General features: G+C 39.0%; 1 protein-coding gene across 8 annotated transcripts in view; it reads left to right on the forward strand.

Moving 5' to 3' along the window:
* USP6NL (USP6 N-terminal like) overlaps positions 1 to 26,701 on the forward strand; it is a 179,389-nt gene extending 152,688 nt beyond the window's left edge. For all 8 annotated transcript variants that reach the window (XM_036341229.1, XM_036341203.1, XM_036341238.1 and 5 more), the window contains 2 exons: positions 1,082 to 1,234; positions 23,315 to 26,701. In XM_036341229.1, coding sequence (XP_036197122.1) covers positions 1,082 to 1,234; positions 23,315 to 24,723 — 1,562 coding nt within the window. In that variant the 3' untranslated portion in view covers positions 24,724 to 26,701. The remainder of the gene's footprint in view (positions 1 to 1,081; positions 1,235 to 23,314) is intronic.
* The last annotated feature ends 254 nt before the right edge of the window (positions 26,702 to 26,955 follow it).

A 26,955-nucleotide genomic window follows, 5' to 3' on the forward strand; every position in this document is an offset into this window, starting at 1 on the left:
TATAGTGCTCCTCTCCCTCTTAAAGTATGTTTTATTTATATGTCTCTTGATTAATTTTCATAAGTAAAAAGTTTCGTCACCCTTTGTAAGTAAACTTTAAGTGTAACAATTACTTACTGTGCTATCATTTCAGTAGTCTAAAGCTGTGGAAAGAAGTCTGTCTGCTACTGTGTATTTTTTCTTAGGAAGAGAAAGCTCAAAGACTTACAGGAAGTTCATTCACTGCCATATAAAGCTTCAAAAACTGTGTCTGGGCCCTTAACCAATAGTTAGTTGAAGCTCCCAACATTTTCTCTAGGTTATTTCCCAGTTGCCTTAACACTATTGAGACATTGTTCCTGGAGGTTCACCACACAGTGGGCTTAACAGTAAAAAAAAAGAGAGAGAAAAAAAGAAACTATTAGGTGCCCAATATTAAAAATTATAGTACATTCACACAGTAATAATGATGGTGTACAATTATACTTGTTGAAATAAGGGATATCTGTGATATAGATTATTGAGTGGGGGGAAACAAGGTGGCGTTACTTACTTTTTAAATTGATACACATGTATACACATCTTCTTGTAGGGCAGTTGCTATGGGATCTTAGGTCATTTTTACTTTGTTTTATATCTGTAATTTGAGTTTTCTCCTATAAAATTAATTTCATAAGTAGAAATATAAGTAAAATTAGTAATCCATATTTTTTTGAAATTCTGAAACAGTAAAATTATAGACCTAAAAGTGAGTTTGGAGCTCCATGTCAATAAAACAGAAAGATCTCATGTCATCGTAGGTGGTCTATGTCTGTTGTATCTAAGAAGCTCTTGCTCTGGATTACTATGAATGCTTAGGTATGGTTACTATTAAACCAATGAGAAGGTGTTTAGTAGTATGCAGTTCCTCATCCCCCACACTAAGAGTACCTGCTTTTCTCTGTGACTGTTTTGTCATACTGAATTTCAGTGATATTCGCAATACCATATTTAATTTGTTTGTTGTGCCCCTTTAAAAAAAAATACTACACCAGAATAGAATACATTATCTTCTCAACCTAAAGTAGCTGCTGACATAGTATTTTATTTTGTCTTTTCTTAGAACATTTAATGAAATTGTCTATGGAAGAACTTGTAGAATTTCTTCAGGAGACCTTGGCAAAAGACTTTTTCTTTGAAGATGACTTTGTAATAGATCAACTTCAGATTTCTATGGCAGAACTAAAGCGGGCAAAATTAGATCTTCCAGAACCTGGTAAGAAATATCCAAACACTTTATCCAAATCATAATTATAATTGGGAAATACGACACAGTTAACACGGGCCATTTCTGTTTCAAACATAATTATTATACATGCTTGTGATGATGTACTGTAAATCAGTATTTTACCAGCTGTTTATGACTTTATTTTAAGAAAAAGCAAATAAATGTATTAATTAAATCTGCATTTCCTAATAGAATAACTGTACTATCCCTACTTAAATTTAGCAAGTTTGGTTGACAAGTAATATTATTCAACAGAAATAATCATATAGCTTTAAAATAGAGTAACAATAAGCTCTTTTACTTTCATCATTTCAATTTATGAAACCGTATGCAGTTACAGAGCAAGTAAGTGTCCAGTTTTATAGAAGAGGAAACTGATACTAAAATGCTTATAAATGAAGCTACAGGACCAGCAGAGAGCATTATTCACAATAGAGTGCAAGTTTTCTGACTATTAATCCAGGGCTCTTTGCAGTGTACTACACTGTAAGATGATATATTTTATTTACTTACTAGAGGCCAATGCACGAAATTTGTGCGAGGGGCTTGGCCCCTGCCACTACCGCGGCTGCCTCTGCCTCAGCCCCTCCGCCGCTGTGACTTCATCCAGAAGGTTGTTTAGTCTAATTAGCATATTACACTTCTATTATTATAGATTTCAAGACATCTTCTAGTACCTCCTATTGGGTTTCCTGCTAGGTGCTATGAGGGATGAACAACTGAAAAGAAAGACATGCTTCTTGCTTTCAGGGTACACACAGGAGAGATGGGATTTACACAAAGATAAATAGATTGTGAAGGGGTAATAATAGAGCTAGATAAATACAGTGGGGCCTTGACTTACGAGTTTAATTCGTTCCGTGACGGAGCTCATAACTCGAATTACTCGTATGTCAAATCACTGTGACGTTCGCTGCGCCAACTAGCAGTGGGGTATCTGAAGCTGGCTCATAACCCGAATTTTTTTGAGCTCGCAACTCAAAGCAAAAAATCGGCCGAGAGACGACTCGTATCTCAAAAAAACTTGTTAGTCGGTACACTCGTAAGTCAAGGCCCCACTGTATAGGATACATGGGGAAGGCCCCGAGGAAGGGGAATGGAGGATGAGTGGGAAGAACAAAGGAAATGCAGAGCTATCACAGTAGGAGTAACTTTTAAGAGTTTTGACTAGATACTGCTTGACAATAAGTTATTCTGCCCTTTCCTTTCCTTACCTTTTTTGCATGGATGGGTGTGGGAAGGGAGCCGGGAAGTGAAAGACCATGGTGATAGACAAAAAGTAAATGTGGTCAGTTATTTAAGACCTCAGGTGCAGTTGGATTTAGCATTTCCAATCAATGTGACGACCCATACTTGGATGTCTCCTTGGATGTGTGTGTACAGAAAAAGCAGAGATATATTAATGAACAAGTATATCTTTTCTCCTTTGGTGAAAACCAAGATGCTCTGCTTTTAGTTATTAAAGGGGTCTAATCATTAGTGTTTCTCTGACGTTTGTCTGGGTCATCAAGGTTCAGTGGGAAACAAAACATTACAGCAATAATGGAGTGTGGGCACAGAAACCATCACCTTTCCTAAGTGAGGTCAGTCCTCTCTTGTTCAGTATGATAATGTCCAGTTTCTACTGATTCTTCCTTGTAGCAGGAATGCATTTGGAACACAATTACTAACTACATCCTTGCTACTTTAACATTTATTTTTAAGTATCTTGCCTACTTTTTAAAAAGAGTTTAAGGCAAGTTTTAGTAAAAGTAATATAGAGAAAAATGCATAGAGTAGAACTGTCTAACATGGGAATGAAATATCAAAATCTGTGTAATTCAGCAGCTAATCTTTATTGAATACTTACTGTGTTCCACCTACTACATGGACTATCTCAGTTATTCCCTAAACCTAACTTAAAAGGAAGTATTTGTCTTCATTTTACACATGAGGAATCTTGCAGTCCTTTCTAAGATTTCCTTACTAGGAAATGGTAGAATGGGGATGGAGAGTGGGACAGGGGGTTAAGGGAGAGATATAGATAAATAAGACCAGAAACATTGGCTCTGTTTTGCTCTGATCATGCTGGCAGTTAAGGCTGAACATGGTCAGGTGGCTGTGCACTTTCTACTACGACAATCTCTCTTTCACCTATACTTCTACAACATTTCCTTTTGGACTTTTTGTCTTGAAGCCTGCCTATTGTTACCTGTTTACATTTTTGTAAGCTAAAATGGAACATTAAAATAATTAGATGAACATTATAACAAGAAAGTTTAGTATCACATGTATAGTTTTTTTTCTAATCTCTATTGTTTAAAGTATTACATGTAGTATTACATTTGTCTCTTTTTTCCCCCATTGACCTCTCCCCAGCCACTTCCACCCCCTAGCACATGCCCTCACCTCCATAGTGTCTGTGTCCATTGGTTATGCTTATATGCATGCATACAAGTCCTTTGGTTGATCTCTTACCATTCCCTCTCCCCACCTTCCCTCTGAAGTTTGACAGTCTGTTCAATGCTTCTCTGTCTCTATGTATTTTTTTTTGTGTGTGTTGTTATTTTCCTGGTTTTGGAAATTAACAAAAACAATTTAAACAGTTTAAAAACAGCAAAAATCTTCTCAGAAGTCTATGAGTTTTAAAGTTGACATAATTACAAAAGTAAGACACAGGTGTTATAAAAAAAAAAAAAAACTAGGGGCCCAGTGCATGAATTTGTGCACTTTGAAAGAATCTGTGGGCCACGAGGCTACAGTGGGCACAGGGGCGGGTCTCAGCCCATCCTCCGTGCCCCTGCCCAGCCCCTACTGCTGTGGCCTTCCCCCCCACCCCCATTCCCTGTCTGCCGGCAGCCCCACTCTGGCTGCTGCCGCTTCCCTCTGCTGATGGCGCTGGGCCCTGCTTGCACCTGCTGACGCGCCTGATGGTCCACACACGTCATAGCGACCGGTTGTTCTGCCATTTGGTCTATTTATGTATTAGCCTTTTATTATTTAGGATTCAAGCCATGCCAAATATGCAGGGTAAAACATTACAGTTCTCTACTCACCAGTGCAACTTTTCATCATCAGTAACTTGGTGGGTATCAGTCCACATTCTTCTCTATGTTGTCATATAAAGGCATCACACTTCTTAGTGTTATACTTATTTGAAAACTAAAGGCCAGGTGCACGAAATTCATGCATGGGGTGGAGCGGGGGCAGTGTCCCTCAGCCCGGCCTGCACCCTCTCCAATCCGGGACCCCTTGGGGGATGTCCGACTGCCAGTTTAAACTGGCAGTCAGACATCCCTCTCGCAATCCAGGATCGCTGGCTCCTAACCGCTCACGTGACTGCCTGCCCTAACCACTCTGCTTGATCCCCCTAACTGCTCTCCCCTGCTGGTCTGATCCCCCTAACTGCTCTCCCCTGCCAGCCTGATCACCCCTAACCGCCTCTGCCTCACCACTGTGGCTTTGTCTGGAAGGACGTCCGGAAGACGTGTGGTCTAATTAGGATATTACCCTTTTATTAGTATAGATCAGTGATGGCGAACCTATGACACACGTGTCAGAGGTGACACGCAAACTCATTTTTTTGGTTGATTTTTCTTTGTTAAATGGCATTTAAATATATAAAATAAATATCAAAAATATAAGTCTTTGTTTTACTATGGTTGCAAAGATCAAAAAATTTCTATATGTGACACGGGACCAGAGTTAAGTTAGGGTTTTTCAAAATGCTGACACGCCGAGCTCAAAAGGTTCGCCATCACTGGTATAGATGGTTAAAATGAAATGTTGGATAAGGTAAGATTTCATTGCTTACTCTTATTCTGACTGATTTGTATTCTGTAATTACTTCCTTCTAAACATCCCTTGAAATTTCTGACAATATTAATGATGGAAGCAGCAGTAGGAATATAGTAGAAAGAGCCTCAAATTCTACAACAAAAATCCCAGATTATGGGATTTACTAGCTTCACAGTGGTATGACTAAATCATTTAATTTTCTTTTGTTTATTTCTGAGATTTTTTTATTTTTATGATTCTGTAATTCTCTTAACAAAAAAAATATGATTTTCTTTTAGAAAGTAATTGAGCACTTTATAAATAACCAAGAATGCAAAATTCAGAAAATTTTTAGCTAAAGGAATCATATGGCAAAAATAAATGTAATTTCTAATCAGAAGAAGAGTTTAATATTGACTATAGCTTTATATTATGGTACAGTGTTACCTAGAATCATTTCACTATGATCTTTTTTTTAACTTTTTAAAAAATTTTTCTTTATTGATTAAGGTATTACATATGTGTCCTTATTCCCCCCCTTTTCTCCCACCCCCTCGCTCATGCCCTCACCCCCCTGGTGTCTGTGTCCATTGGTTAGGCTTACATGCATGCATACAAGTCCTTTGGTTGATCTCTCTCCCTTACCCCCATCCTTCCCTACCTTCCCTCTGAGGTTTGATGGTCTGATCAATGCTTCTCTGTCTCTGGATCTGTTTTTGTTCATCAGTTTATGTTGTTCATTATATTCCACAAATGAGTGAGATCATGTGATAATTGTATTTCTCCCACTGGCTTATTTCATTTACCATAATGCTCTCTGGGTCCATCCATGTTGTTGCAAATGGTAAGAGTTCTTTCTTTTTTACAGCAGCATAGTATTCCATTGTGTAGATATACCTACCACAGATTTTTAATCCACTCATTTGCTGATGGACACTTAGGCTGTTTTCAAATCTTAGCTACTGTAACTTGTGTTGCTATATAGGGGTGCATATATCCTTTCTGATTGGTGTTTCTGATTTCTTGGGACATAGTCCTAGAAGTGAGATTACTGGATCAAATGGGAGTTCCATTTTTAATTTTTTGAAGAAACTCCATACTGTTCTCCACAGTGACTGCACCAGTCTGCATTCCCACCAACAGTGGACAGGGGTTCTTTTTTCTCCGCATCCTCACCAGCACTTATCGTTTGTTGATTTGTTGATGATAGCCATTCTGACAGGTGTGAGATGGTATCACATTGTCGTTTTGATTTGCATCTCAAATGATTAGTGACTTTGAGCATCTATACTAATAAAAAAGTAATATGCTAATTAAACCGGGAGACCTTCTGGATGACCTTCTGGACAAAGCTGTGGCTGCGAGGGCCGAGGCAAACGGCCAAGGCTGTGAAGGCCCATCACAGAGACCCAGCCGGGTGGGCAGGGCCTCCCTGAGGGTGGGGATCAATGGTGAGCCCAGGCCTGGTGGGGAGGGCCTCTCTGTGGGTGGCAATGAATGGCAGAGCCCAGGCCAGGTGGAAAGGGCCTCCCTCTGTGGGGCATTGATCTGGGGGCTCCGTGACCCATCGCCCCACAAAGGGAGGCCCAGGTCACCTGCCAGCAACACTGTGGCAGATGGGTGGGGCCTGCCAGCTATCTTTCCACAGACGGAGGCCCAGGCCAGCCAAGGATGGCACCCTATGCCTTTTGCCCGCAGAGGGAGGCAACCAGTGGTGGAGTGGGGGCAACGCCGCACAGATGGCAAGCAGTGGCAGCCTCAGGGGTGGGGCCAGCTTCTGGCAGCCGGGGGAAGGAAAACCCCGATAGGCCCTTTCCCCCACCAGCCCTGCGCGTGCCCCCCCCCCCCCACTCCTGACCCTGACAGTAGGGAGGAGGTACTGTTTTACCCACAGCGTCCATAGGAATTACTGCAAATTTACTTCTCGGTGGAAGAACCTTTCATTCCCAATATAAATTACCAATTCCATTAAATGAAGCTTCAATTTCTAGACTCAATACGAAGAGAGAAGTTGCTAAAACCATTAAAAAGGTCAAACTTCTCATTATTGATGAATGCACCATGGCATCCAGTCACGCTATAAACAACATAGACAGATTACTAAGAGAAATTATGAATTTGAATGTTGCATTTGGTGGGAAAGTTCTCCTTATTGGAGGGGATTTTCGACACTGTCTCAGTATTGTGCTGCATGCTATGCGATCAGCCATAGTACAAATGAGTTTAAAGTACTGTAGTGGTTGGGGATGTTTCAGAAAGTTATTTCTTAAAACAAATATGAGATCAGAGGATTCTGCTTATAGTGGATGGTTAGTAAAACTTGGAGATGGCAAACTTGCTAGCAGTTTTCATTTAGGAATGGATATTATTGAAATCCCCTGTGAAATGATTTGTAACGGATCTATTATTGAAGCTACCTTTGGAAATACTGTATCTGTAGATAATATTAAAATATATCTAAACATGTGATTCTTTGTCCAAAAAATGAGCACGTTCATAAATTAAGTGAAGAAATTTTGGATATACTTGATGGAGATTTTCACACATATTTGAATGATGACTCCATTGATTCAACAGATGATGCCAAAAAGGAAAATTTTCCCGTCGAATTCCTTAATAGTATTACTCCTTCAGGAATGCCATGTCATAAATTAAAATTGAAAGTGGTGTAATCATCATGCTATTGAGAAATCTCAACAGTAAATGGGGTCTTTGTAATGTACTAGATTGATTATCAAAAGATTGCAACCTAACATAATCGAAGCTGAAGTATTAACAGGATCTGCAGGAGAGGTCGTTCTGATTCTAAGAATTGATTTGTCCCCATATGACGCCTCCCATTTATATTAATCCAAAGACAGTTTCCCATGATGCCAGCATTTTCAATGACTTTTAATAAATCACAAGGACAAATTCTAGACAGAGTAGGAATATTCCTACCTGAATCCCGTTTTCAGACATGGTCAGTTATATGTTGCTTTCTCTCGAGTTCAAACAGTGTGTGACATTAAAGTTAAAGTTGTAAATACTCCATCACAAGGGAAATTAGTCAGCACTCTGAAAGTGTTTTTACTTTTAATGTGGTATACAGGGAGATATTAGAACAAGTTTAATTAATTTATCAGTCATTTGTATCAATGTTTTTATATCATGTTTTTGTTGTTTTCATATCATGTCTTCGTTGTTGTTATGTCATGTTTATTTATTAATATGTGTACATATTATTTTCATATACATTTCACTAATTTTCTTTCATCTCTGACACTTCTATTATAAAGGGCAAATAGCAATATTAAAATGTTTCTTCTAATTAATTCCCTTTTAATGTGCACGAATTTCGTGCACTGGGCCACTAGCGTTTTCATATGTCTCTTGGACTTTTGTGTGTCCACTTTCGAAGTGTATATTTAAGTTCTTTGCTCATTTTTTGATTGTATTGTTTAACTTCCTTTTGTTAAGATGTATGAGTTCCCTATAAATTTTGGAGATTAGGATATGACATTGGCAAGTATGTTCTCCCATGCAGTGGGCTTTCTTGTTGTTTTGTTGATGGTTTCTTTTGCTGTGCAGAAGTTTTTTATTTTGATGTAGTTTCACTTGCTTATTTTCTCCTTAGTTTCCATTGCCCTAGGAACTGTATTGGTAAAGATATTGCTACAACATATGTCTGATATTTTGCTGCCTATGGATTCTTTTAAGGTTTTTATGGTTTCCCACCTTCTGTTTAAGTTCTTTTTCCATTTTGAGTTTATTTTTTGTCTGTGGTGTAATTTGGTGGTCTAGTTTCAATTTTTTGCATGTATCTGTCCAATTTTCCCAGCACCATTTATTGAAAAGACTCTCTTGACTCCATTGTATGCTCTTACCTCCTTTGTCAAATATTAATTGAGCATAATGGCTTGGGTCAATTTCTGGGTTCTCTGTTCTGTTCCATTGGTCTATATGTCTGTTCTTGTGCCATATGTATAGTTTTAAAAACCTTTGTGAGCATGTTATTTCTGTTTGGCTCCTTGTACTGCATTACTATGAACTCTCACCAGTAATGTGTGATGGGGCCTGTTTAGACCCACACAAACACAAGATAGCACTATTAAATTTTTAACTTTTTTGCTGGTTGGACAGAGTATTGCATTATTGTTTTGATTTGCATTTCTTTCATTTTTATCAAGTATCTTTCTTATGTATTAATTGGGCATTTTATTTATTTTCTGTAAACTTCCCTGTTCATCTTCTACCCATTTTTCTATTGGCCTTTTTATACAAGTTGTTGATACATTAAAGAGATTGGCTAGTTTAATATATGCATTGCAGATGCTTTTCATATAGAATTTTAAAAATTTTAACCATTGTTTTTCTTTATGGCATCTCACTTCTATGTCTTCTGTAAAGGATTTTCTACATAGTGAGTGAAAACTTTTTTTACTTACCTTTATTCTATCTTATAGCATTTACATTTTTATTTTTTATGCTTGATTCTTTTTTTAAAACAATTTTAAAAACTGTTTGTTTATTTTGTAAGAAGTTACCTCTAGTCCAAAGTAACTATGTTTTAAAAATTTTTGGCCAAAAACTTTACAAAAACCTTTTCAGTTCAACCTAATAAAAGTGATATCTAAAAAATATTCCGCATTATTAGGCCTGTCTTTAAAAGTTCAGATTCTAACGCATTTCTAAGGCACAGTGTTCTAGAAGACGAATGTGCTTCTGCTGACGTCGTAGGATGGGTGAACATCCATTACTGGCTCCCAGTGAGCCTGGTGGGCACCATCCGTCCTGGACACTGTGGGATGTGAAAGTCAAACGTAGGCCCCCAGGGCTGTGTGGAATTCCTTGAGACACTGTACCAGCTGCTGGAACTTGGGCCTCTCCTCCGGATCCAAGGCCCAGCAACAAGCCATCACAGCAAATAGTTCATCAGGACAGTTAATAGGCTGGACTATTCATAACCGTCTTTCAGGTACACAGTCATCTCAAAAGGGTCAATGTCCACATAGGGCGTTTGGCCCAGAGTCATGAGCTTTCACAGTGTCAGTCTGAAGGCCCACATGTTACTAGCACTGGAAAACTCATTATTAGCCAGACTTTCCAGAGCCATCCACTGTACTGGCCTGTTTTCATTGTCCCCCCGACAATGATAGTCCATGGGGAACAAGTCTCTGGAGAGGACATTGTCTGTATCTTAACTTGAAGTGTGTCATCAATGACACAGTTCCTAGCAGCCAGGTCTTTGCTTGATTCTTTAACCATCTAGAATTATTTTTTGTTTAAAGAAGGATGTAAAGGCTCGGCTTTGCTTAACCTATATAATAAAGAGCTAGTATGCAAATAGTCGTCATGCCCTCACGCCCTCGTGCCGGAGGTTGTCCGAATGGTTCTGTTGTTCAGTAGTTCAGTCAATTTGCATATTATGCTTTTATTATTATAGATGTGTTTCCTACTAAAAAGGCAGAATAAATGCTTGCTTTCTCTTTGTCAGTTTTCAAAATTAGAAGTTGATATTCTAGATTATGTTCAGTGGCAACAAATGACCTTTTCATTTGCTTTCTCATTGTGAATTAGTGGAATTTGATTTATTCTAAATGTTTCAATTAGATATAATTATTATTGTTTTATTGTTCAAATTGTTGTACATTTGGTCATCGGGATCTCTCTTAAACTGATTCCTGTGTCCTTTTGATCCAACACTAGTAGACTTAGAATACTTCTTTGCTTTCATGTGCAACAAGATATCTTGGGCTTATCCTAAAAATCCCCCATTCCTCAAGTTTTATTGCACAAATAATACACAAATATACCCACATGTGAACTCTGGACAATCATTGAAGTATGCTGAGTTATGTATGAAGGCTTCCCATTACTTCATTATACTTTTGTTCTTTCCTTCAAAGGAAATTACTGGCCAGTAGTTTGGGGCATATTCTAAACCTTTTCATATATTTACATAAGTGAATGTAGCTTTTTTGTAGATGGCGTTTATCAACAAATGTTCCATTCTAATCCTAATTTGCTAACACTTTATCCTTATGTCACTATTTGTGTTTTTAGTCTTCATTTATTGTGAGTGTATCAAACCTTTCCTTTATATTCCTAATCTGACTTCAACCATTCTGTCCTGTTTCAACCATTTTCCTGTTTTATTGACTAATTCTATAATGCTCTTCTTTTTGGCCACTAGTAATAAACATGTGTAAGTAGATATAATGTTTTAGCTCTCCATCCCTTCAAGTGAATCAACTATGAAGACATCAATTTAAATAAAAGTACTTTTGACAAGTGAAGTATTAAAATGACTCAGATGGTGTCTTGCATACCCCATTGACTAGTGATTATTTGTACAGAAATATCCCTCTATTCTTGTCAGCTATCTTCTATTCAAATAAAGCCATTGGCAGAGATTTTTGTCACTTAAGGAAGTCATTCTGATTAGAAAGCCTATGTTGATCTACTATGGCTGTCAGTTTGGTCCACATTTATAGCTTATGACCTATATAGAACAATTGAGAGAGACTTTTTCTGAGAATAATTGAGAGGGCCATTTTAAGTTTATCTTTTATTTTAGATATGAGAAAATAGGAAACTGAAGGAACCTTTTTTAAGAAAGAAAACATTTATTGCTTTTAGCTCTGGGACCTGTGTTTTTCTAGAGTAATTTGTGAATTTTATTCTCTTTATCTAGAGAAAACTTTTCCAGCTTCAGCATTACATTGTTTTCTTGTGTGTTTGTTTGTTTGCTTTTTGGTGGTATCAGTCCAGATTTTTTGCTGGAACATGGGAAGAAAATGTTCATTTGTACGTGGCCCCAGCAGGGCTTTGTATGGGTTACAGTTGGAGTTCTTTGTGGCTCACTTCCAGGTAACTGCTATTTTTCACTTTCTCCCCTCTGCCTCTCCAACCGTTCCTTCCTTTTTCCTCCACGGCTTCCTTTTCCTGGGCTGGTCTTTGCAATGACCTCGGGGAGGTTGTGTTCTTGCCATCTTCTCATTCTGTACACTACCCCAGGTGCTTTCATCATTTCCCTGGTATGCAGTCACTTCAAGGACATCCAGCTCAGAACCTCCACCCAGATTTTTGTACTAGAATTTCTGAGCTCCAGGCCCATTTAACTGATCCTGTAAACGGGCACTTTCACCTACCTGCCCCTCAGATACTTCAAACTTAATGTCTAAATTCCTGTCCCATCTCTAACTTTTCCCATTTTTCCTCTGCATTGCATTTCCTATCATGGTAAAGTACTCAGCATTCACTCATCCTCTTAGTTATCCAAAATCTCCTTCTCACTGCTGCCCTCACCAATGGCTCTCCATTTAGCTATTGCATATAGTTGCCAAGTTCTGTGCTTCTTTTTCTTTTTTAAAAATATATTTTTATTGATTTCAGAGAGTAAGGGAGAGGAAGAGAGAGATAGAAACATCAGTGATGAGAATCATTGATCTGCTGCCTCCTGCACACACACCCCGCCCCCTCCCACCACGCCCCCCAGGATCAAGCCTGCAACCCGGGCATGTGCCCTGACCGGGAATCGAACCCTGACTTCTTGGTTCAGAGGTCGATGCTCAACCACAGAGCCACATTGGCTACACTGGAAGCCCTGGTGCTGGTGTTGCTTACATCCTTGCTGAACCAGAGTGATTTTGTAGGACAGCCAGCCCTTCTGAGGCTTCAGTGCTTATTGGAGAAAATCCAAACTCCTTAGTTTGACAGATAAGACTCCCTTGGCCCGCTTGTTTTCCTACTTCAACCCATCCCACCTCTTGACCACTTTTTTTTTTTTTAATTCTTTATTATTGAAAGTATTACATATGTCCCCTTTTACCTCATTGTCCTCTCCCAGCCTACCCCGGCCCCCCAGCCTAGGCCTTCAGCCCCTATTGTCTGTGTCCATTGGTTATGCTTATGTGCATACAAGTTCTTTGGTTGATCTCTTACCTGCCTCTCCAACCCTTCCCTACCTTCCCTCTGAGGTTTGACAGTCTGTTTGATGCTTCTCTGTGTCTAGATCTGTTTTTGTTCATCAGTTTATGTTGTTCATTGTATTCTACAAATGTGTGAGATCATGTGATACTTATCTTTCTCTGACTGGCTTATTTCACTTAGCATAATGCTCTCCAGGTCCACCCATGGTGTTGCAAATGGTAAGAGTTATTTCTTTTTTAGAGCAGCGTAGTATTCCATTGTATGGATGTGCCACAGTTTTTTAAAGCATTCATCTGCTGATGGGCACTTAGGCTGTTTCCAAATCTTAGCTGTTGTTAATTGCACTGCTATCAACATAGGGGTGCATATATTCTTTCTGATTGGTGTTTCTGATTTCTTGGGATATTCTTGCTCCTGGCCACTTTTAAAGAGTAATAGTAACAGCAAATTTTGAGTCTTATAATAGACTCCTTACAAAATGCTTTCTTTACATACACATTTCAGTTATTTTTTTCAGCAGCCCTTTGGAATAAGGCATTTGTCAATGTAAATTTGTTTGTTTTTTAGTATCCCCAAGGATAAGTTTCCATATACAGCATTATATAGGTTTGTGAAATTAGTATTTTGCTTACTAATGTTCTTTAAATTTATTAATTCAGCTTACAAACATTTTCTTCATATGTTGCAAAGTTTATTACTACCATTACAAAAATAAAATGCAAAGGACAGAATGCATTACTGACGTTTTTTGAAGTGATGGAATTGTTTTGTATCCTGATTGAATACATACACAGAGAGAGAGAGATAAGCCCATTTTATTGTTAGTTTATAAAAGAGAAACCTCTGACCCACTTTTTGAGTGTTTGAGTGTGTTTTCACTTTTATTTATTTACATAATGGAAATTAGTGTTAGTCACATATGTCCAACAATTTTAATGTATGTGTATGTGAATTGAAATGTTGGGAAACACAAAGTGCAGATTTTAAAAATTATTGTTTTCACAAAAATCTATTGAATTTATGTGGTGTTAAACAGGTGTATAAATGATAAATGTTTAAATAATTGTCTTCTTTCTGCTTCCCTTATATTTCAGATTTAATATGATGGAGCATGGGGAATTCAATCCATAAGCCTAACTACAATAATTTATTTTTAATTTGTAAAATAGCCTAGCAATAATTTAGAAAGCAAACTGTACTCTTTTGATCACCAGTTATGAGGCTAAAATAGTGTTTGAATTGCATATTCTTTTGGCTGATAGTATATTAAAAGGAATTTTGTGACTGTAATTTAAAACTCAGTTGGACTGAGTTATATTTGATCTGGAAGGGAATGAGATGCCTCTCTGAGGATAATTTTCCTGACAGTGGCCCCCACCATTTCTTAGTGAATACTGTTAGAACAGTCAGAATATGTATATTCTCCTATTGTTGAAATTTAAAAGTAAAATGTTGCTCACAAGAAAGAGCACTTAGAGCACTTTCCTGTAATTGTATGTCTCATTGGGTGCAAAAACCTGTTAATGCCTTCTGAGGCAATTAATCTCAAGGCTTGTAGTTGAGTGTGCTGTCCACTGGGTGGTGACAGAGACTGAATAAAATCAAAGATGGACCAGCCTGGAGGGACTTAAGAGGGACTCTTTCCCTTATATTTTTAAGGATGGTTAGAGTATTCTTTTTGTTGGCTTAAAAAACCTACTAAATATTATTGCCTTTATTCTTAAATATATCAAGTTATATCTCCCTTTTTGAGTAGAATATCATAATTGTTGGCACTGGCATAAAAATATTTACCGTTTATATGATGACAACAGCAGCGAAAAATATTATTAATGTGATATTTTCACAAAAACATCCCCTGTTGTATCTGATGAGAATTGTGGTGCTTTCCTACCCTTTAAGGAGTAGGGCGGTAATTCTTCATTAAAACTCCTGTGGTTTGGGGGGAAGAAGGAAAGAATAAAATTTTAGGCATGGAGCTATTATGGGGTGAGCAAAACAATGCTATGCCTATTGAAAAGAAGTCTAGAATGAAAGTATGGATTATAAATATTAATACTTATTGCCTATTTTTAGTCATCTGTTTTGACATCAGTTATGTTTCAATCTTTCATTGTACTCAATTGCTTAGAGGTGAAAGGAGAGTTAATACAAACAAAGGCCAAGTGCAGCAGTGTGTGTGTGTGTGTGTGTGTGTGTGTGTGTGTGCTCGAGTAGGTTACAGTGGATCAAAGAAGAGGCTATACAATAATGTTTAATGCTTAATTGGATATATGTTTGTGGAAAAAAGGGCAGAGAACATTTAGTAGCGTATGAAAATATTGCTAGTGATGGCATTTGTCCTCACAGGATCTATGCTGTATATCTTTAGCTCAGTGAAAGTTGAATAATTAATCTCTTAAAAGAATCGCCTTTATAACAAAGTCAAGTAGGTTGTCTTCCTAATTTCATATTTGCAAAGGTCAGATTGCCCGGGCACAGAGTCCTTGAGTTTGGTACTGCTGTTGGAGTTCAAAGGCCTCTGCCCCGCCCAGTGTAACATGAGCAAGTCCCCACTCAGACTTGGGAGTTACAGCCTGCTCTCAGGCGGGAGAAGCTCCCTCATAGGTTCCCTGTGGCCATCTCCACTTTCTGCCTTCCCGATCCCCTTGCCGTCTTTCCTTTCTTTTCCTTTCGGTCATTTCCATGATTCACCTACCACAATCGCCCACTCTTGTCCTCTCTTTCTCTTTCTTCCCCTCTTTTCTTCTCTGGTCACTTCTTTCCACCACTTTTCATTCATCCTCATCTTTTGAGAGACACGGTTCTCCACAAATGAGGTTGTCCTGAGGGCCCCCCAGGGCCTTTGCTGAAGTGCCAACAATGTATGTAGAATTTACACTGTTCAGAGGTGTTGGGTCAGTAATGAGAGTAACTTGTACATGGCATAACCTAACAGTGTTATCAGTCAACAAATACTTATGGAAGATAGATGTCGAGACGGGATCCTGAGCCATGAATTAGTTTCTCTTGTTAGTCTTTAGTCTGTTCCCTGGTCACAAATCATTATAGAAAGTAGATGTGACCTACACCTTTAAATTAAGCAAATCCCAGCACATTGGTCTGGCCCTCACCCCTATCATGTAAGGCCTCCTAGCCTAACTGGTATTACTATCTTTAAGAAGGGGAGGAATTAGGGTTTTTAAAAATGTTTTTATTGATTTTTTTTTTTTTAAGAGAAGGAGGAAGGGAAAGAGAGATAGAAACATTGATGAGAGACTGGAACATCAATCAGCTGCTTCTTGCACACCCTTTACTGGGGACTGAGCCCACAACCTGGGCATGTGCCCTGACTGGGACCTCTTGGTTCATGAGTTGATGCTCAATCACTGAGCACACCAGCCAGGCGGAATTAGGGTTTTTAAGCACTTACATTTTAGGAGGGTCTTTCTTACATTGTTGTCTACTACTTCTTTTTAAATTGCTTTATCTTCTTCTGTACTTATTGAAAATCTTTATGGGGGCAAAGGACCATAGTCTTTAAATGTCTTTATACATTTGAGGTATTCACCATGTACCTCTTATAGAGTTCTAGTTCCTAACAAGAGATTGACATTTAGAAAGTAATTAGATACAGTGTCATTTTGTTTGCACTGAATTTTTTTCCCTACAAACCCTGCTATACCTAGTTTCTTGGCTATGCAGATCTTAGGTATTTGTAACCATGTGTAGTGTATGTATGAACAGTGTGTCATTACTATAATGTATATTTACTACATACCAATGGGCATTTTGTCAACACCTTACACACAATTCTGTTATTATTTTAGATATTATAGGAAAGAGTACAAAAAGTCACTTTAAGTAGGTTTTTGTCTAGTCGAAAAGGGAAATGTATTGCATGAAATAACTTGAAGATGCTGCCTTTTGGATATTTTAGAATAGTGGCAGATTTCTCCCCCAATGTGGATTTTGGCCTCTTGCCTATTCAGTAAATGGAACATGTTAACTTTTTCTTATTATTCTAATATGATGTGTAGATGCATAGAGTATTAATGTCTCTTCCTAAGAGAAATTTCTGTATTGACCTGAATATAAAGTAGTGTTAAGTATAAGGTAAATACTTTTCTTACCGTTTATATTGAAAAATTAAATCTCCCACTTGGGTATGATGCATACCTTTCCATTTTGTTTCGTGCATGAAATTATCACCTCAGCCTCTCCATTACTTCCTTCTCAGTTCTTCTATTGCTTGTCCTGAGAAATACATGCCTATCCTACACTTTACTTGTGTGTCCTGTTAGTTTTTATCGATGTGTGCCTTTTATGTATCTAAAGTATTTCAGAATGAAAAGCCCGTGAATATTAGAATAAGAACAGTATGTGAAATGGTATTATTTTTCCCAAAGATGTTCAGTTTTCTCCCTTAGTTCTCTTTCCTCCCCACTTTCTTCCTTCCACTCCTACTTTAAAGTGTTTTTCAAAACCTCTTTCCCCTCATTGGCTCCTTTTTATACCCTATTTTATTCTGCTTCAGTTAGTCCAAACCTAGAATATTGCTTAAATTCTGGGCACCACACTTACAAGGATGCCCTTTCATCTTCATCAGTGTCAATAAGTAGCTGGAACTGATGTCTATGGAAAATGCTTATGGATGCCAACCCCAGACTGACTGTTTGAGCAATAAGTTGGTGACTAGAAAATGACATACAGGAATCTGCAAAGTAATGGAACTCTAGTTGCCCTTTGGATGTGGTACCGCTTACGTCCACCTTCCACATTTGTTCTGTTCAGTTGCCTCTTTGATGTGGTATGTCAAATAAGTTTTAATTACTATAGTTGTGGACATTGAAAATGTGCTAGGACCATAAAAGCAGATGATCATAAATAATGAAATATGCAGCATGCTACTAACAGAAAAAAAGCAATCCATAAAATGGGTGCTTAATAAAGCAAGTCAGCTTTCAGATTTAGGATGTAGACCTAAGGGTCTTGTCTTAGTCAGTTCAGGCTGCTATAACAAAACGCCACAGACTGGGTGGCTTTAACAATGGAAATTTATTCTCTCACAATTCTGGAGGCTTGGAAGTCCAGGACGAAAGTGTTGGCAGAGTTGGATTCTTCTCTCTTTGGCTTTAAATGGCCATCTTCACGTGGTTGTCTCTGTTTCTTTCTGTGTCCGAATGGCTTCTTCTTATAAGGACATGAATCATATTGGATTCACGGCCCACTCCAGTGACCTCATTTAACCTACTCACCTCAGTAAAGGCCTTACTTCCAAATGCGGTCACATTCTGAGTTACTAGGGATTACCACTTCAACATACGAATTCCGAGGGCACAGAATTCAGCCCGTAACAATGAGGTGGTTTTAGGCACAGTCCCTGCTGAAGAAGAGGAAAAACACCAATTTGTTCTCAGGTGACTCATCACCAACTCTAGTGCCCCGTCCACCCATGGGACCCAGGCAGTGCAGCTCTTTACCGAGGCCACCCTGTGCCAGTCACTGCCCAGGACTCCACACATTAGTCAGGGAACAGCCTTCCTTCCTCTTAGGTGTCGCCTCTCTCTGTGTACTTGAGAAGAGGTGATGGCAAAAAGATGGCTGTCCCCACGAGGTCCAGCACTCCCTTTCTGACCACTTCTCCAACTGGGTGCTCCTCCCTGCTCCGCCAGGGCCTCCCCTCACCCCACTACTGACCACAACTCATGGACCTTGAGGGCTACAGTCCCTGTGGTGCAACATGGCTACTTTTTAGAAGCCTTCACAGGCAGGGAAGTGAACACTGGGCAGATCACACCTCTCTTTGAGGCCCTATCTGTACTCCACTCTGAGTGTGTTGGTATGTTAATTCCATCATGTGGTCTCTATCCTGTGACCTAATTACCTTCCAATGCCCCTCCTACAAATGCCATTACATTAACGTTATACTGAGAGTTCAATATATGAATTCGGGGGCGGAGGTGAACCACAGACATTCAATCTACAGTAGTTAGCTAATCTTTGAAAAATCCAGTTCCAAGTGGATTTGGTTTCATGAGTTGTGAATTGATACAGTCTGAGTAGCCACAGTCTGGACTAAGAGAAGCTTTCACCAACAGCCTGAGTTCTAGGGAGTACACATGCAAGTTGCAGCAGCAATTCTTTTATTTTTTTCTTAACAATACTGGTATGGAGAATTTAAAATATATATTTGAAATTATTTTCTATGCACGAGGCTCTCTCTGCAGGCTGCTAAAAGCCACTGAATGCTGGAGAAGCAGGGCAGCTTAAAGGGCTCAGCATGACGATCACTACAACTGATCCAGTTTTGTCTCTGGAACAGTGCATCTGCAGGCACAAATTAACCACTCTCTGGGCGCCACTGTTTTCCTTTTCTTTTTAATGGTTATGTTTTTCATCAGGTTCCCATGCACCAACCTGAAAAGGGTGTTTTGATGATTGACTGATATTATTATCTGAAGGAATATCAACCAGCCATTGACTTAGCCAGTCACTTAACTGAGTTGCATGCCCTTAGAAAATGACCAGAGGACTAAACGAAAATTCTTAGATTCAGTTTTTCTATTACATGGGTCTTTATATCTTCTTGATAATTTGTGTTTGTTGGGGTCAGTTGCCTGTAGGAAGGAATTCATATATTTTTGGAATTAATGAATCATTATTTGTAGAGCTGATAAAAACATTTTGGGGACACTAAATAGATTTTAATTTTTATTGTTAGTTTTTAACCAGAGAGGCTGATTACTTGTGAAAGTTCTTGACTTGGGCTGCCTTTGAGTCAACTCTCTTGCCCTGATTTCAGTATTTCCTATGAGACTAGTCAGAGCTAAACTGAAATACTTAGGGTTACTTTACACGCAGCATTCATGAACAAAGGAAACTTTTCCCAGTGACAAGCATTTTAAAATTTGGGCTATCACTTATAATCACTTGTCACTTATTATAAAATGTCTTCATTATGAAAAGACACAGAACAATGTGGTATGCCTACTGTTCCTGAGTAGTACCTGTCTGTTGTTGTTGTCTTTTTTTTTTTTAAATATATTTTTATAGATTCAGAGAGGAAAGGAGAGGAAAAGGGAGAAACATCAATGATGAGAGAGAATCATTGATTGGCTGCCTCCTGCATGCCCCTTATTAGTTATTGAGCCTGCCACCAGGCATGTGCCCTGACTTCCTGGTTTATAGGTAGATGCTCAGCCACTGAGCAACACCCACCGAGCTGTTAACTGTCTTTAAACCAGGAGCCATACCTTACTCCGCTCATCACTCACAGGTCACACCTAGCACAAGAGCAAGTGTCTGTGCTCTGCCTTAAGGCATATCCTAGCACAACCTCTCCTCACAGCTTCCCTCACACTTAGTGTAAGTGTAAAGAGAAGAGGCTCTGGAATCAGCTCTGGGTTTGAATTCTCCATCTGTCACTGCCTAGCTATGAGCCCTTGGGCAAGGACGCGTCTGCCTTGGTTTTCTCATCTATAAAATGAGAACAGTAGTAGTAAGCTATGTTATATGCCTATTGCTGATACTGTATGTATAGCTTTTGAGCAGTGTTGACATAAAAGGGCTCAATGAGTGTTAGCTATTACTGTTACTTTCATTAATTATTATACAATCTAAGTCCAACTCACCTTTCAAAGTGAACTTTATAAGATAGACATCAGATCATGTTACTCTCCTGCTGAAAAGCCTTCAGTAGTTTATAGTAAACTCAGAAAAAGAAAAAAAATCCAGAGTTCTTACTGTAGTCTTCAAAGCCCTGTGTGATGTGACTCTTCATTGTCCCCAGCCATTCTCCACCTGGCACAGGCACCTTTGTTCCTGCCGGGACTCTCCCTGCTCTGCCCCGCCACACCCAAATCACTGTGATTGCCTTGTCCTGGTGCTCTTCTCACAGCCCTGCACAGCTAGCATAGCAGCTCCATAGGACGGGGCTTCACCCTGTTTTGTTTGTGCATCACCAGCAACGAGAGTGCCTGGTCCATAGTAGTTGCTCTATAGCTATTGGTTGAATGGGTGAATGAATGAAACAAACTATTCCCAACCCTAATACTTTGTGTGCTTTCACATGTATAAAATAAAGAGCTTGCACAAATATTGACAAAGTAAAATTAAATTTGGTTAAAACCATTCCAAAGTTTCTCTGGAATTTAATGAACATGGCAGGGTGGAAGAAAACAGTGACCCGGAGTGAAAATGCTGGGTCCTGGTTCTCATTCTCTTCCTGCCCCTAAAGATCACTTGGCTTCTCTGAGACTGCTCTCCTGCCTATAAAATGCAGGCAGGGTTGGAAATCTCTGAGAAGCTGCCCCGCTGAGGGAAGTGGGAAAAAGGGTGAGGGGAGGCACCTGATCCCCTCCACTTCAACTAGAGCAGCGTTGTTTAGGTTTCCTTTATATACTGGGGTTTCATATGAAATTTGGTTTGAAAAAAAGTCTGTTTCTTTAAAAAAACCCACCAAATTAGAAGAGCACAAAGGCTATCTTTAGCTTAATTGATTCTGGCAGCTTACCTATTTAAAGCATATTGTTTCTTCACATTCTCTGCACCCTCCCCTCCCAAAGGAAAGCTCATTGACTATTTTTTCAAATGTCTTAAAGAAAATTAAGATATGTAGGTAAATAACAGAATTGTCCTCATCAACAATGAACTACATGAAAACAAAGACCAGGTCTGCCTACTCACTACTAATGTGTGCATTGCTTAGCACAGTCCCAAAGCAGAGCTTACTCAATAAATATTTGTTGGATGGACAAGTGGATAGTTGAAGTGAGCAGCAGCTTATTTTTAAGGGAGAATATATTTTGTAATAATTAGTGAAAACACATCTTAAATCATGGAATTTTTACAAGTTGTTTTTTTTTCAAGATGATATTTATTGAATGTTGATATTGTAATAGGTCATGTTTACACAGTGTCTGCTAAATGGCAAATTTATTGCACCTTCCTTTAATTCCTCATTCATTTCTAATGTTAGTTATTTAAAACATAAAACTCTCAATCCAAGATGGTGGCAGAGTAGTAGATGGAAGCTACACTCATCTCCTTCCAGGACCAGACTAGAAGTACAACTGAGATATAGAACAATCATCCTGAATAACCAACTGAAGACTAGCTGAAGAGAGATCTTATAACCAAGGATTTACAGAAGAGGTCACAGCGGGACTGGGATAAGCACAGAATTAATGAACTCCTAAGATAGCAGCAGGAAAGAATAGACAAAGAGGTTGCTAGATTCCAACAAAGGCTACCAAGAAACCTTACGAAGTTGCAGATGACTTTGAGAAGTTCCTACATAAACTTCAACCTGAAACTCAAGTTGATGGAGAATTTCTGGCATCACTGTCATCATCAACAACACAGAAGACTGCAGCTTTGAGGAAGGAGGGCACTGAGAGAAACCAGAAACAGGCTGGGTTAAGAATATTGTCTCCAAAATAAAATCCTATATAACAAAAGGGTAATATGCAAATTGACTGAATGGCAGAACGACCAGTCATTATGATATGCACTGACCACCAGGGGGCAGACACTCAATGCAGGAGCTGCCCCCTAGTGGGCAGTGCACTTCCACAGGGGGAGCGCTGCTCAGTCAGAAGCCCTGAGCCGGGCTCAGGGCTGGTGAGCACAGTGGAGGTGGTGGGAGCCTCTCCTGCCTACACGGCAGCGCTAAGGATGTTTGACTGCCAGCTTACTCCTGGACTGTGAGAGGGTATAGGCCAGGCTGAGGGACCCCTCCCTTCCCCCCCAGTGCACGAATTTCATGCATCAGGCCTCTAGTAAAATATAAAACTAAAAGTGCCCAATGTGATTTCCTTCTTTTTTTTTTCTTTCTTTTTTTTTTTCTAAAGTAGGATCCTCTTAGAATATTAGCTTTAAAATAGAGAGTACTGTTTCTTTTTTGCAGTAATATGGTGAAAGGTGCTTAATAATAAACTATGTGGGGACAACTTTAGATCACAGCTGGCTTTTAAATTTGGCAGATCTGCTTGAAGTTGATAAGAAAAGTTTTACTGAGATTTCAAAGCCATGTTAAGTTCAAGTAAGTTAAAGTGAAGGTGATGGTAAGACATTGAACAGCAGGATTGTTTTAGGAATAGAAATGAGACTATCAGCCTTTCATTCTTGAAGAAAAAAAAAGCATGTAACAATATGTCTTAACAAAATATAAGAATCATGTGTTACACATAAGGTTATAAAATATTTTCACCACCTGCACATTGCCTAATAAGATTTTGAATTTTGGTGTGTTTTACAGTCAGTCTCTCTAAAAAGTGCTTCTCTTGTAACTATAATTCTGTGTGCATGTGTATGAGTACACATATGAAAAGTATACAATTATTCATAGCATGGTTCTTATATTTGGTACTGTTTACTCATGTGTTAATGTTACTCATAAATATATCTTTCCTTTAGGTAAAGAGGATGAATTTCCAAAGAAGCCTTTGGGACAGCTTCCACCTGAACCTCAGTCAGCTGGCATTAGTTACCTGAGCAATGGACAAAGTGTTGGCAGATCAAGTCCCCATAAGATCAGAAGAGAGAGTGGCTCATCGCCTCACAGAAAGCCCGAGCATTCCCCTCACCATCAAGGCAGAATTGGTACACCAGAAAGAGCGAGGCAGCCAAGACGGGCATCAGTGGAGGAGGACAGTAAAAAGCTTAAAGATGAAGCAGACTTTCAAAGAAAACCTTCATCAGGTCCACAAGACAATACTAGGCAATATGACCATGCATCTGCTAACCAAAATAGCAATGCTCTTTCAAATATCAGGAAGGAATTTGTGCCCAAATGGAATAAACCATCAGATGTTTCAGCTATTGAAAGAACTGCCAGATATGCCACTGAAGGCAAGAGTCGATTTGCACACCCCACGCTTACAGTCACCATCCCGAATTCTGCAGATCCTCGGGTGTCAAATGCAAGGCAGAAGATGAAGGTCTGGGATGCCGATGAAGGGAAACGGGGCTCGAATGCATCACAGTATGATAATGTACCTGAAAATGAAAATGGCCCATCTGTTGAAGAGGCACTAGAAAGGGCTTACTCTCAGAGTCCGAGGAATATTGTTTACACGCACAGTCCAAGGAAGCATCCTGAGCCAAGTTCTAGTCCATCAAAAGTATCAAACAAGTTTACTTTTAAAATGCAGCCTCCAAGTTATGCAAAATATCCAGCTCAGCTAGATGGGGAAGATCGAGGGCCCGTGCACCCCCCATCTTACAGCAATCCCCCTATTTACCACGGAAATTCTCCAAAGCACATCCCCACCACTAACAGCAGCTTTGTGTCACCACAGTTTAGCCATGGGGCTCAAATGAATCCTTCCAGGAGACCTCATGGTTCCACTCTTTCCATCAATGTTTCTCCAGAGAAATCTCACAGCCGTCCAGCTCCTGTTGTCCTACCATCTAGTCGCATAGAAGTTCTTCCCATTGATATTGGTGCTGGGGGATATTCGGGCAATTCAGGGTCACCAAAGAATGGAAAATTCCTCATTCCTCCAGTGGATTATTTGCCAGATAACAGAAAATGGTCAGAAGTCAGTTACACATACAGACCTGATATGCCTGAACAGTCATGGACTCGGGATGCTAACCGTAGCCACTTAAGCAATTTAACAAAATATTCTGCCTTTCAACATGTACCCTTTCAGGACCATGGTCTCCCCCCAGTTTCCGTGGATGGCCCAGTGCGGTATAGAACTTCCCCGGCTTTAGAAGATGCCAGCTCCTCTGGGTATCAGTATTCAGGGCCCTCGGCTCCAGTGTATCACTACAGAAAGCGGGATGGACTTTCTATTCAAGAATCGGTATTGCTGTGAGAATTCATCTATACTTGCTGGAGACGAGAGTGGAAATCTCCCAGAATCTACATTGCTATGTTTGTAATTGCCAAAGCAGTATTTTGTACCATTGTAAACAACTCGCACAATTCTCATGTTAGTAATAAGAATAGATGGGAGTGTTTTCATCCCCATGTAGATGCTGCTGAAGATGAGCATTGTAATTGCATCATCACTGAATCTATTAATTTACCGTGGAAACATAGCAATAGCATTTAGGGATGCACACAAAATAAATTAATTACTCAGTTCCATTTATAACTTCTCAACACCTAACACTTTTACTCTATTAGCCCATTTTACTTTGAGTAATGTTACAAAGTACTGAAAAACTGTCTATGAATAGTAGACATTTTTAAGGCTCTATGTAGAGTATGTGTCTTTAAATAGATATAGACATCTACACATACACACTTCAACACAGAACTAATGAAACATTAAAAAACCTGCTTTAATCTAGATCCATGAAATAATTTATCCTCCTTTTTTTCTTTAACTGGTCTTTAAGTCAAGTCCCCCCACCCCCTCATATTTTTTAACCCAGGTCCTAAATTGACGTAAGGGTTTGCCTTTAGGTGATTAATTCAGATCTCACAGAATACTCATTTTCTGCTGCCATTTTCTTTCAATCTGAAAATTAAAGACATTGGAGGCAAAGTCTAACCACTTAATGGTGCTTAAAAATTGTGGCAGTGAAAGTAAATTGAAGGCCACAGGTGTAAGTATCCATGTGGCCAGAGGTGCAGGCTCAGTGTATCCGTGGGCACCGAGATCTGTTCCTGCCTCTGCGCCCTTGCTCTGGCCTGCTCACAAAGCTCAGAGCAGAATGCTCCTGCCAGATGTGAAGGGAGTGCGGTGGCCCAGGCTGCAGCTGTCCCGTGGGTGTCCGTGGGAGAGGCAGCAAGTTCCCATGGGGCAGCAGAGCGCACTCCCGGAAATTCCTTTGAAAGCAGGATTAGCAATATGGTTGCTTCTTCTGCCCCTCATTTCCTGCAGGGCCTCACTACAAAGGGCTGGGTGGTCCTTTACATGATCTTTTTCCTGGCACTCTTTTCTTTCAAGAATATAGTCAATGGATATTGCTGCCGCTTAGGCCATTAAATTATCAGCATGTAAAATTGTAAAAATGATCTGAATTATGGCCTTTTTTAATAGTGTGACTTTCATAATTTCAAAAATATTTTTCTTTTTCAGGGACAAAAATTCAGGTCCATGTTAAAAAAAAAAATTAGCAATGTCTTTTACAATATTCTATTTACACTACAGTTAGCAAAACACTGACAAAGTTTGGAGCATGCCAAGAAAATATGACTTTGTGTTTAATTGGAGAGCTTGTTTTCAACATTATTTGTTCACATTTGAACAATAGAGTGGAAAACCTAACGTTGAGGGTTCTTCTCGTTGCAAGTTGTGGCTTTAAGCTTTCAAGGTACAGAAGTATGTCTTTTAAAATGAAAGTAACATTTGTTTAGCTAGTGAATGTGACAATAACTTTTATGTATATAATGAGTCTAATGTAATCTTAATCATCTTGGTAATGATGTTATTAAATGACAAAACAAAGGCAGTGTATTAGCAGGTGAGCACTACACGGAAGCTCAGACAAAATCCTGATGTCACTGGGCTCTCGATTCAGATCATATGAAGCTTGGACATAAATGTATGTAAAAATGTAGCTGAGGACATTAATTCTAATTTTTAAATCATGATTCTGTGACTTGTAATAAATCAAGCTGTACAATTTAGTTCATGATAGCAGCATCTGAGCTGCTCCAAAATCTATATATCAACAGTGGTAAATACTGTAGATTTATATATATATATATGTATGTATGCAAAATATGTATACACACACACTATTTTCTTATGTCATCTATGACATTTTTTATCTGTATACTTTTTTTGATGTGATTGTTTTTAACATGCTAAAAGTAATACATATATTTTGTTTTGTGTCTTTTATGTGCTTTTTTTTTCATATGGCAGAAGTGTTGCATACCTGAGCCTTCTAAAGCTAACTCTCTTCTAATTGAGTAGATACTGCCAGTGTTTGCTGACATGGCTTTATATACTCAAGTTCTATGTTACATGCGTTATTAATTTCCTGTAGTACTGTGTTTAGAATTACAGCACCTTTATTTTATGTAATCTGTCATTATTAATAGCAATAAGATATTATTTCTAGTCTTCCCCATTATAATGTATAGCTGT

This window comes from Myotis myotis, unplaced genomic scaffold (assembly GCF_014108235.1).
Source record: "Myotis myotis isolate mMyoMyo1 unplaced genomic scaffold, mMyoMyo1.p scaffold_m19_p_1, whole genome shotgun sequence".
Lineage (NCBI taxonomy): Eukaryota > Metazoa > Chordata > Mammalia > Chiroptera > Vespertilionidae > Myotis > Myotis myotis.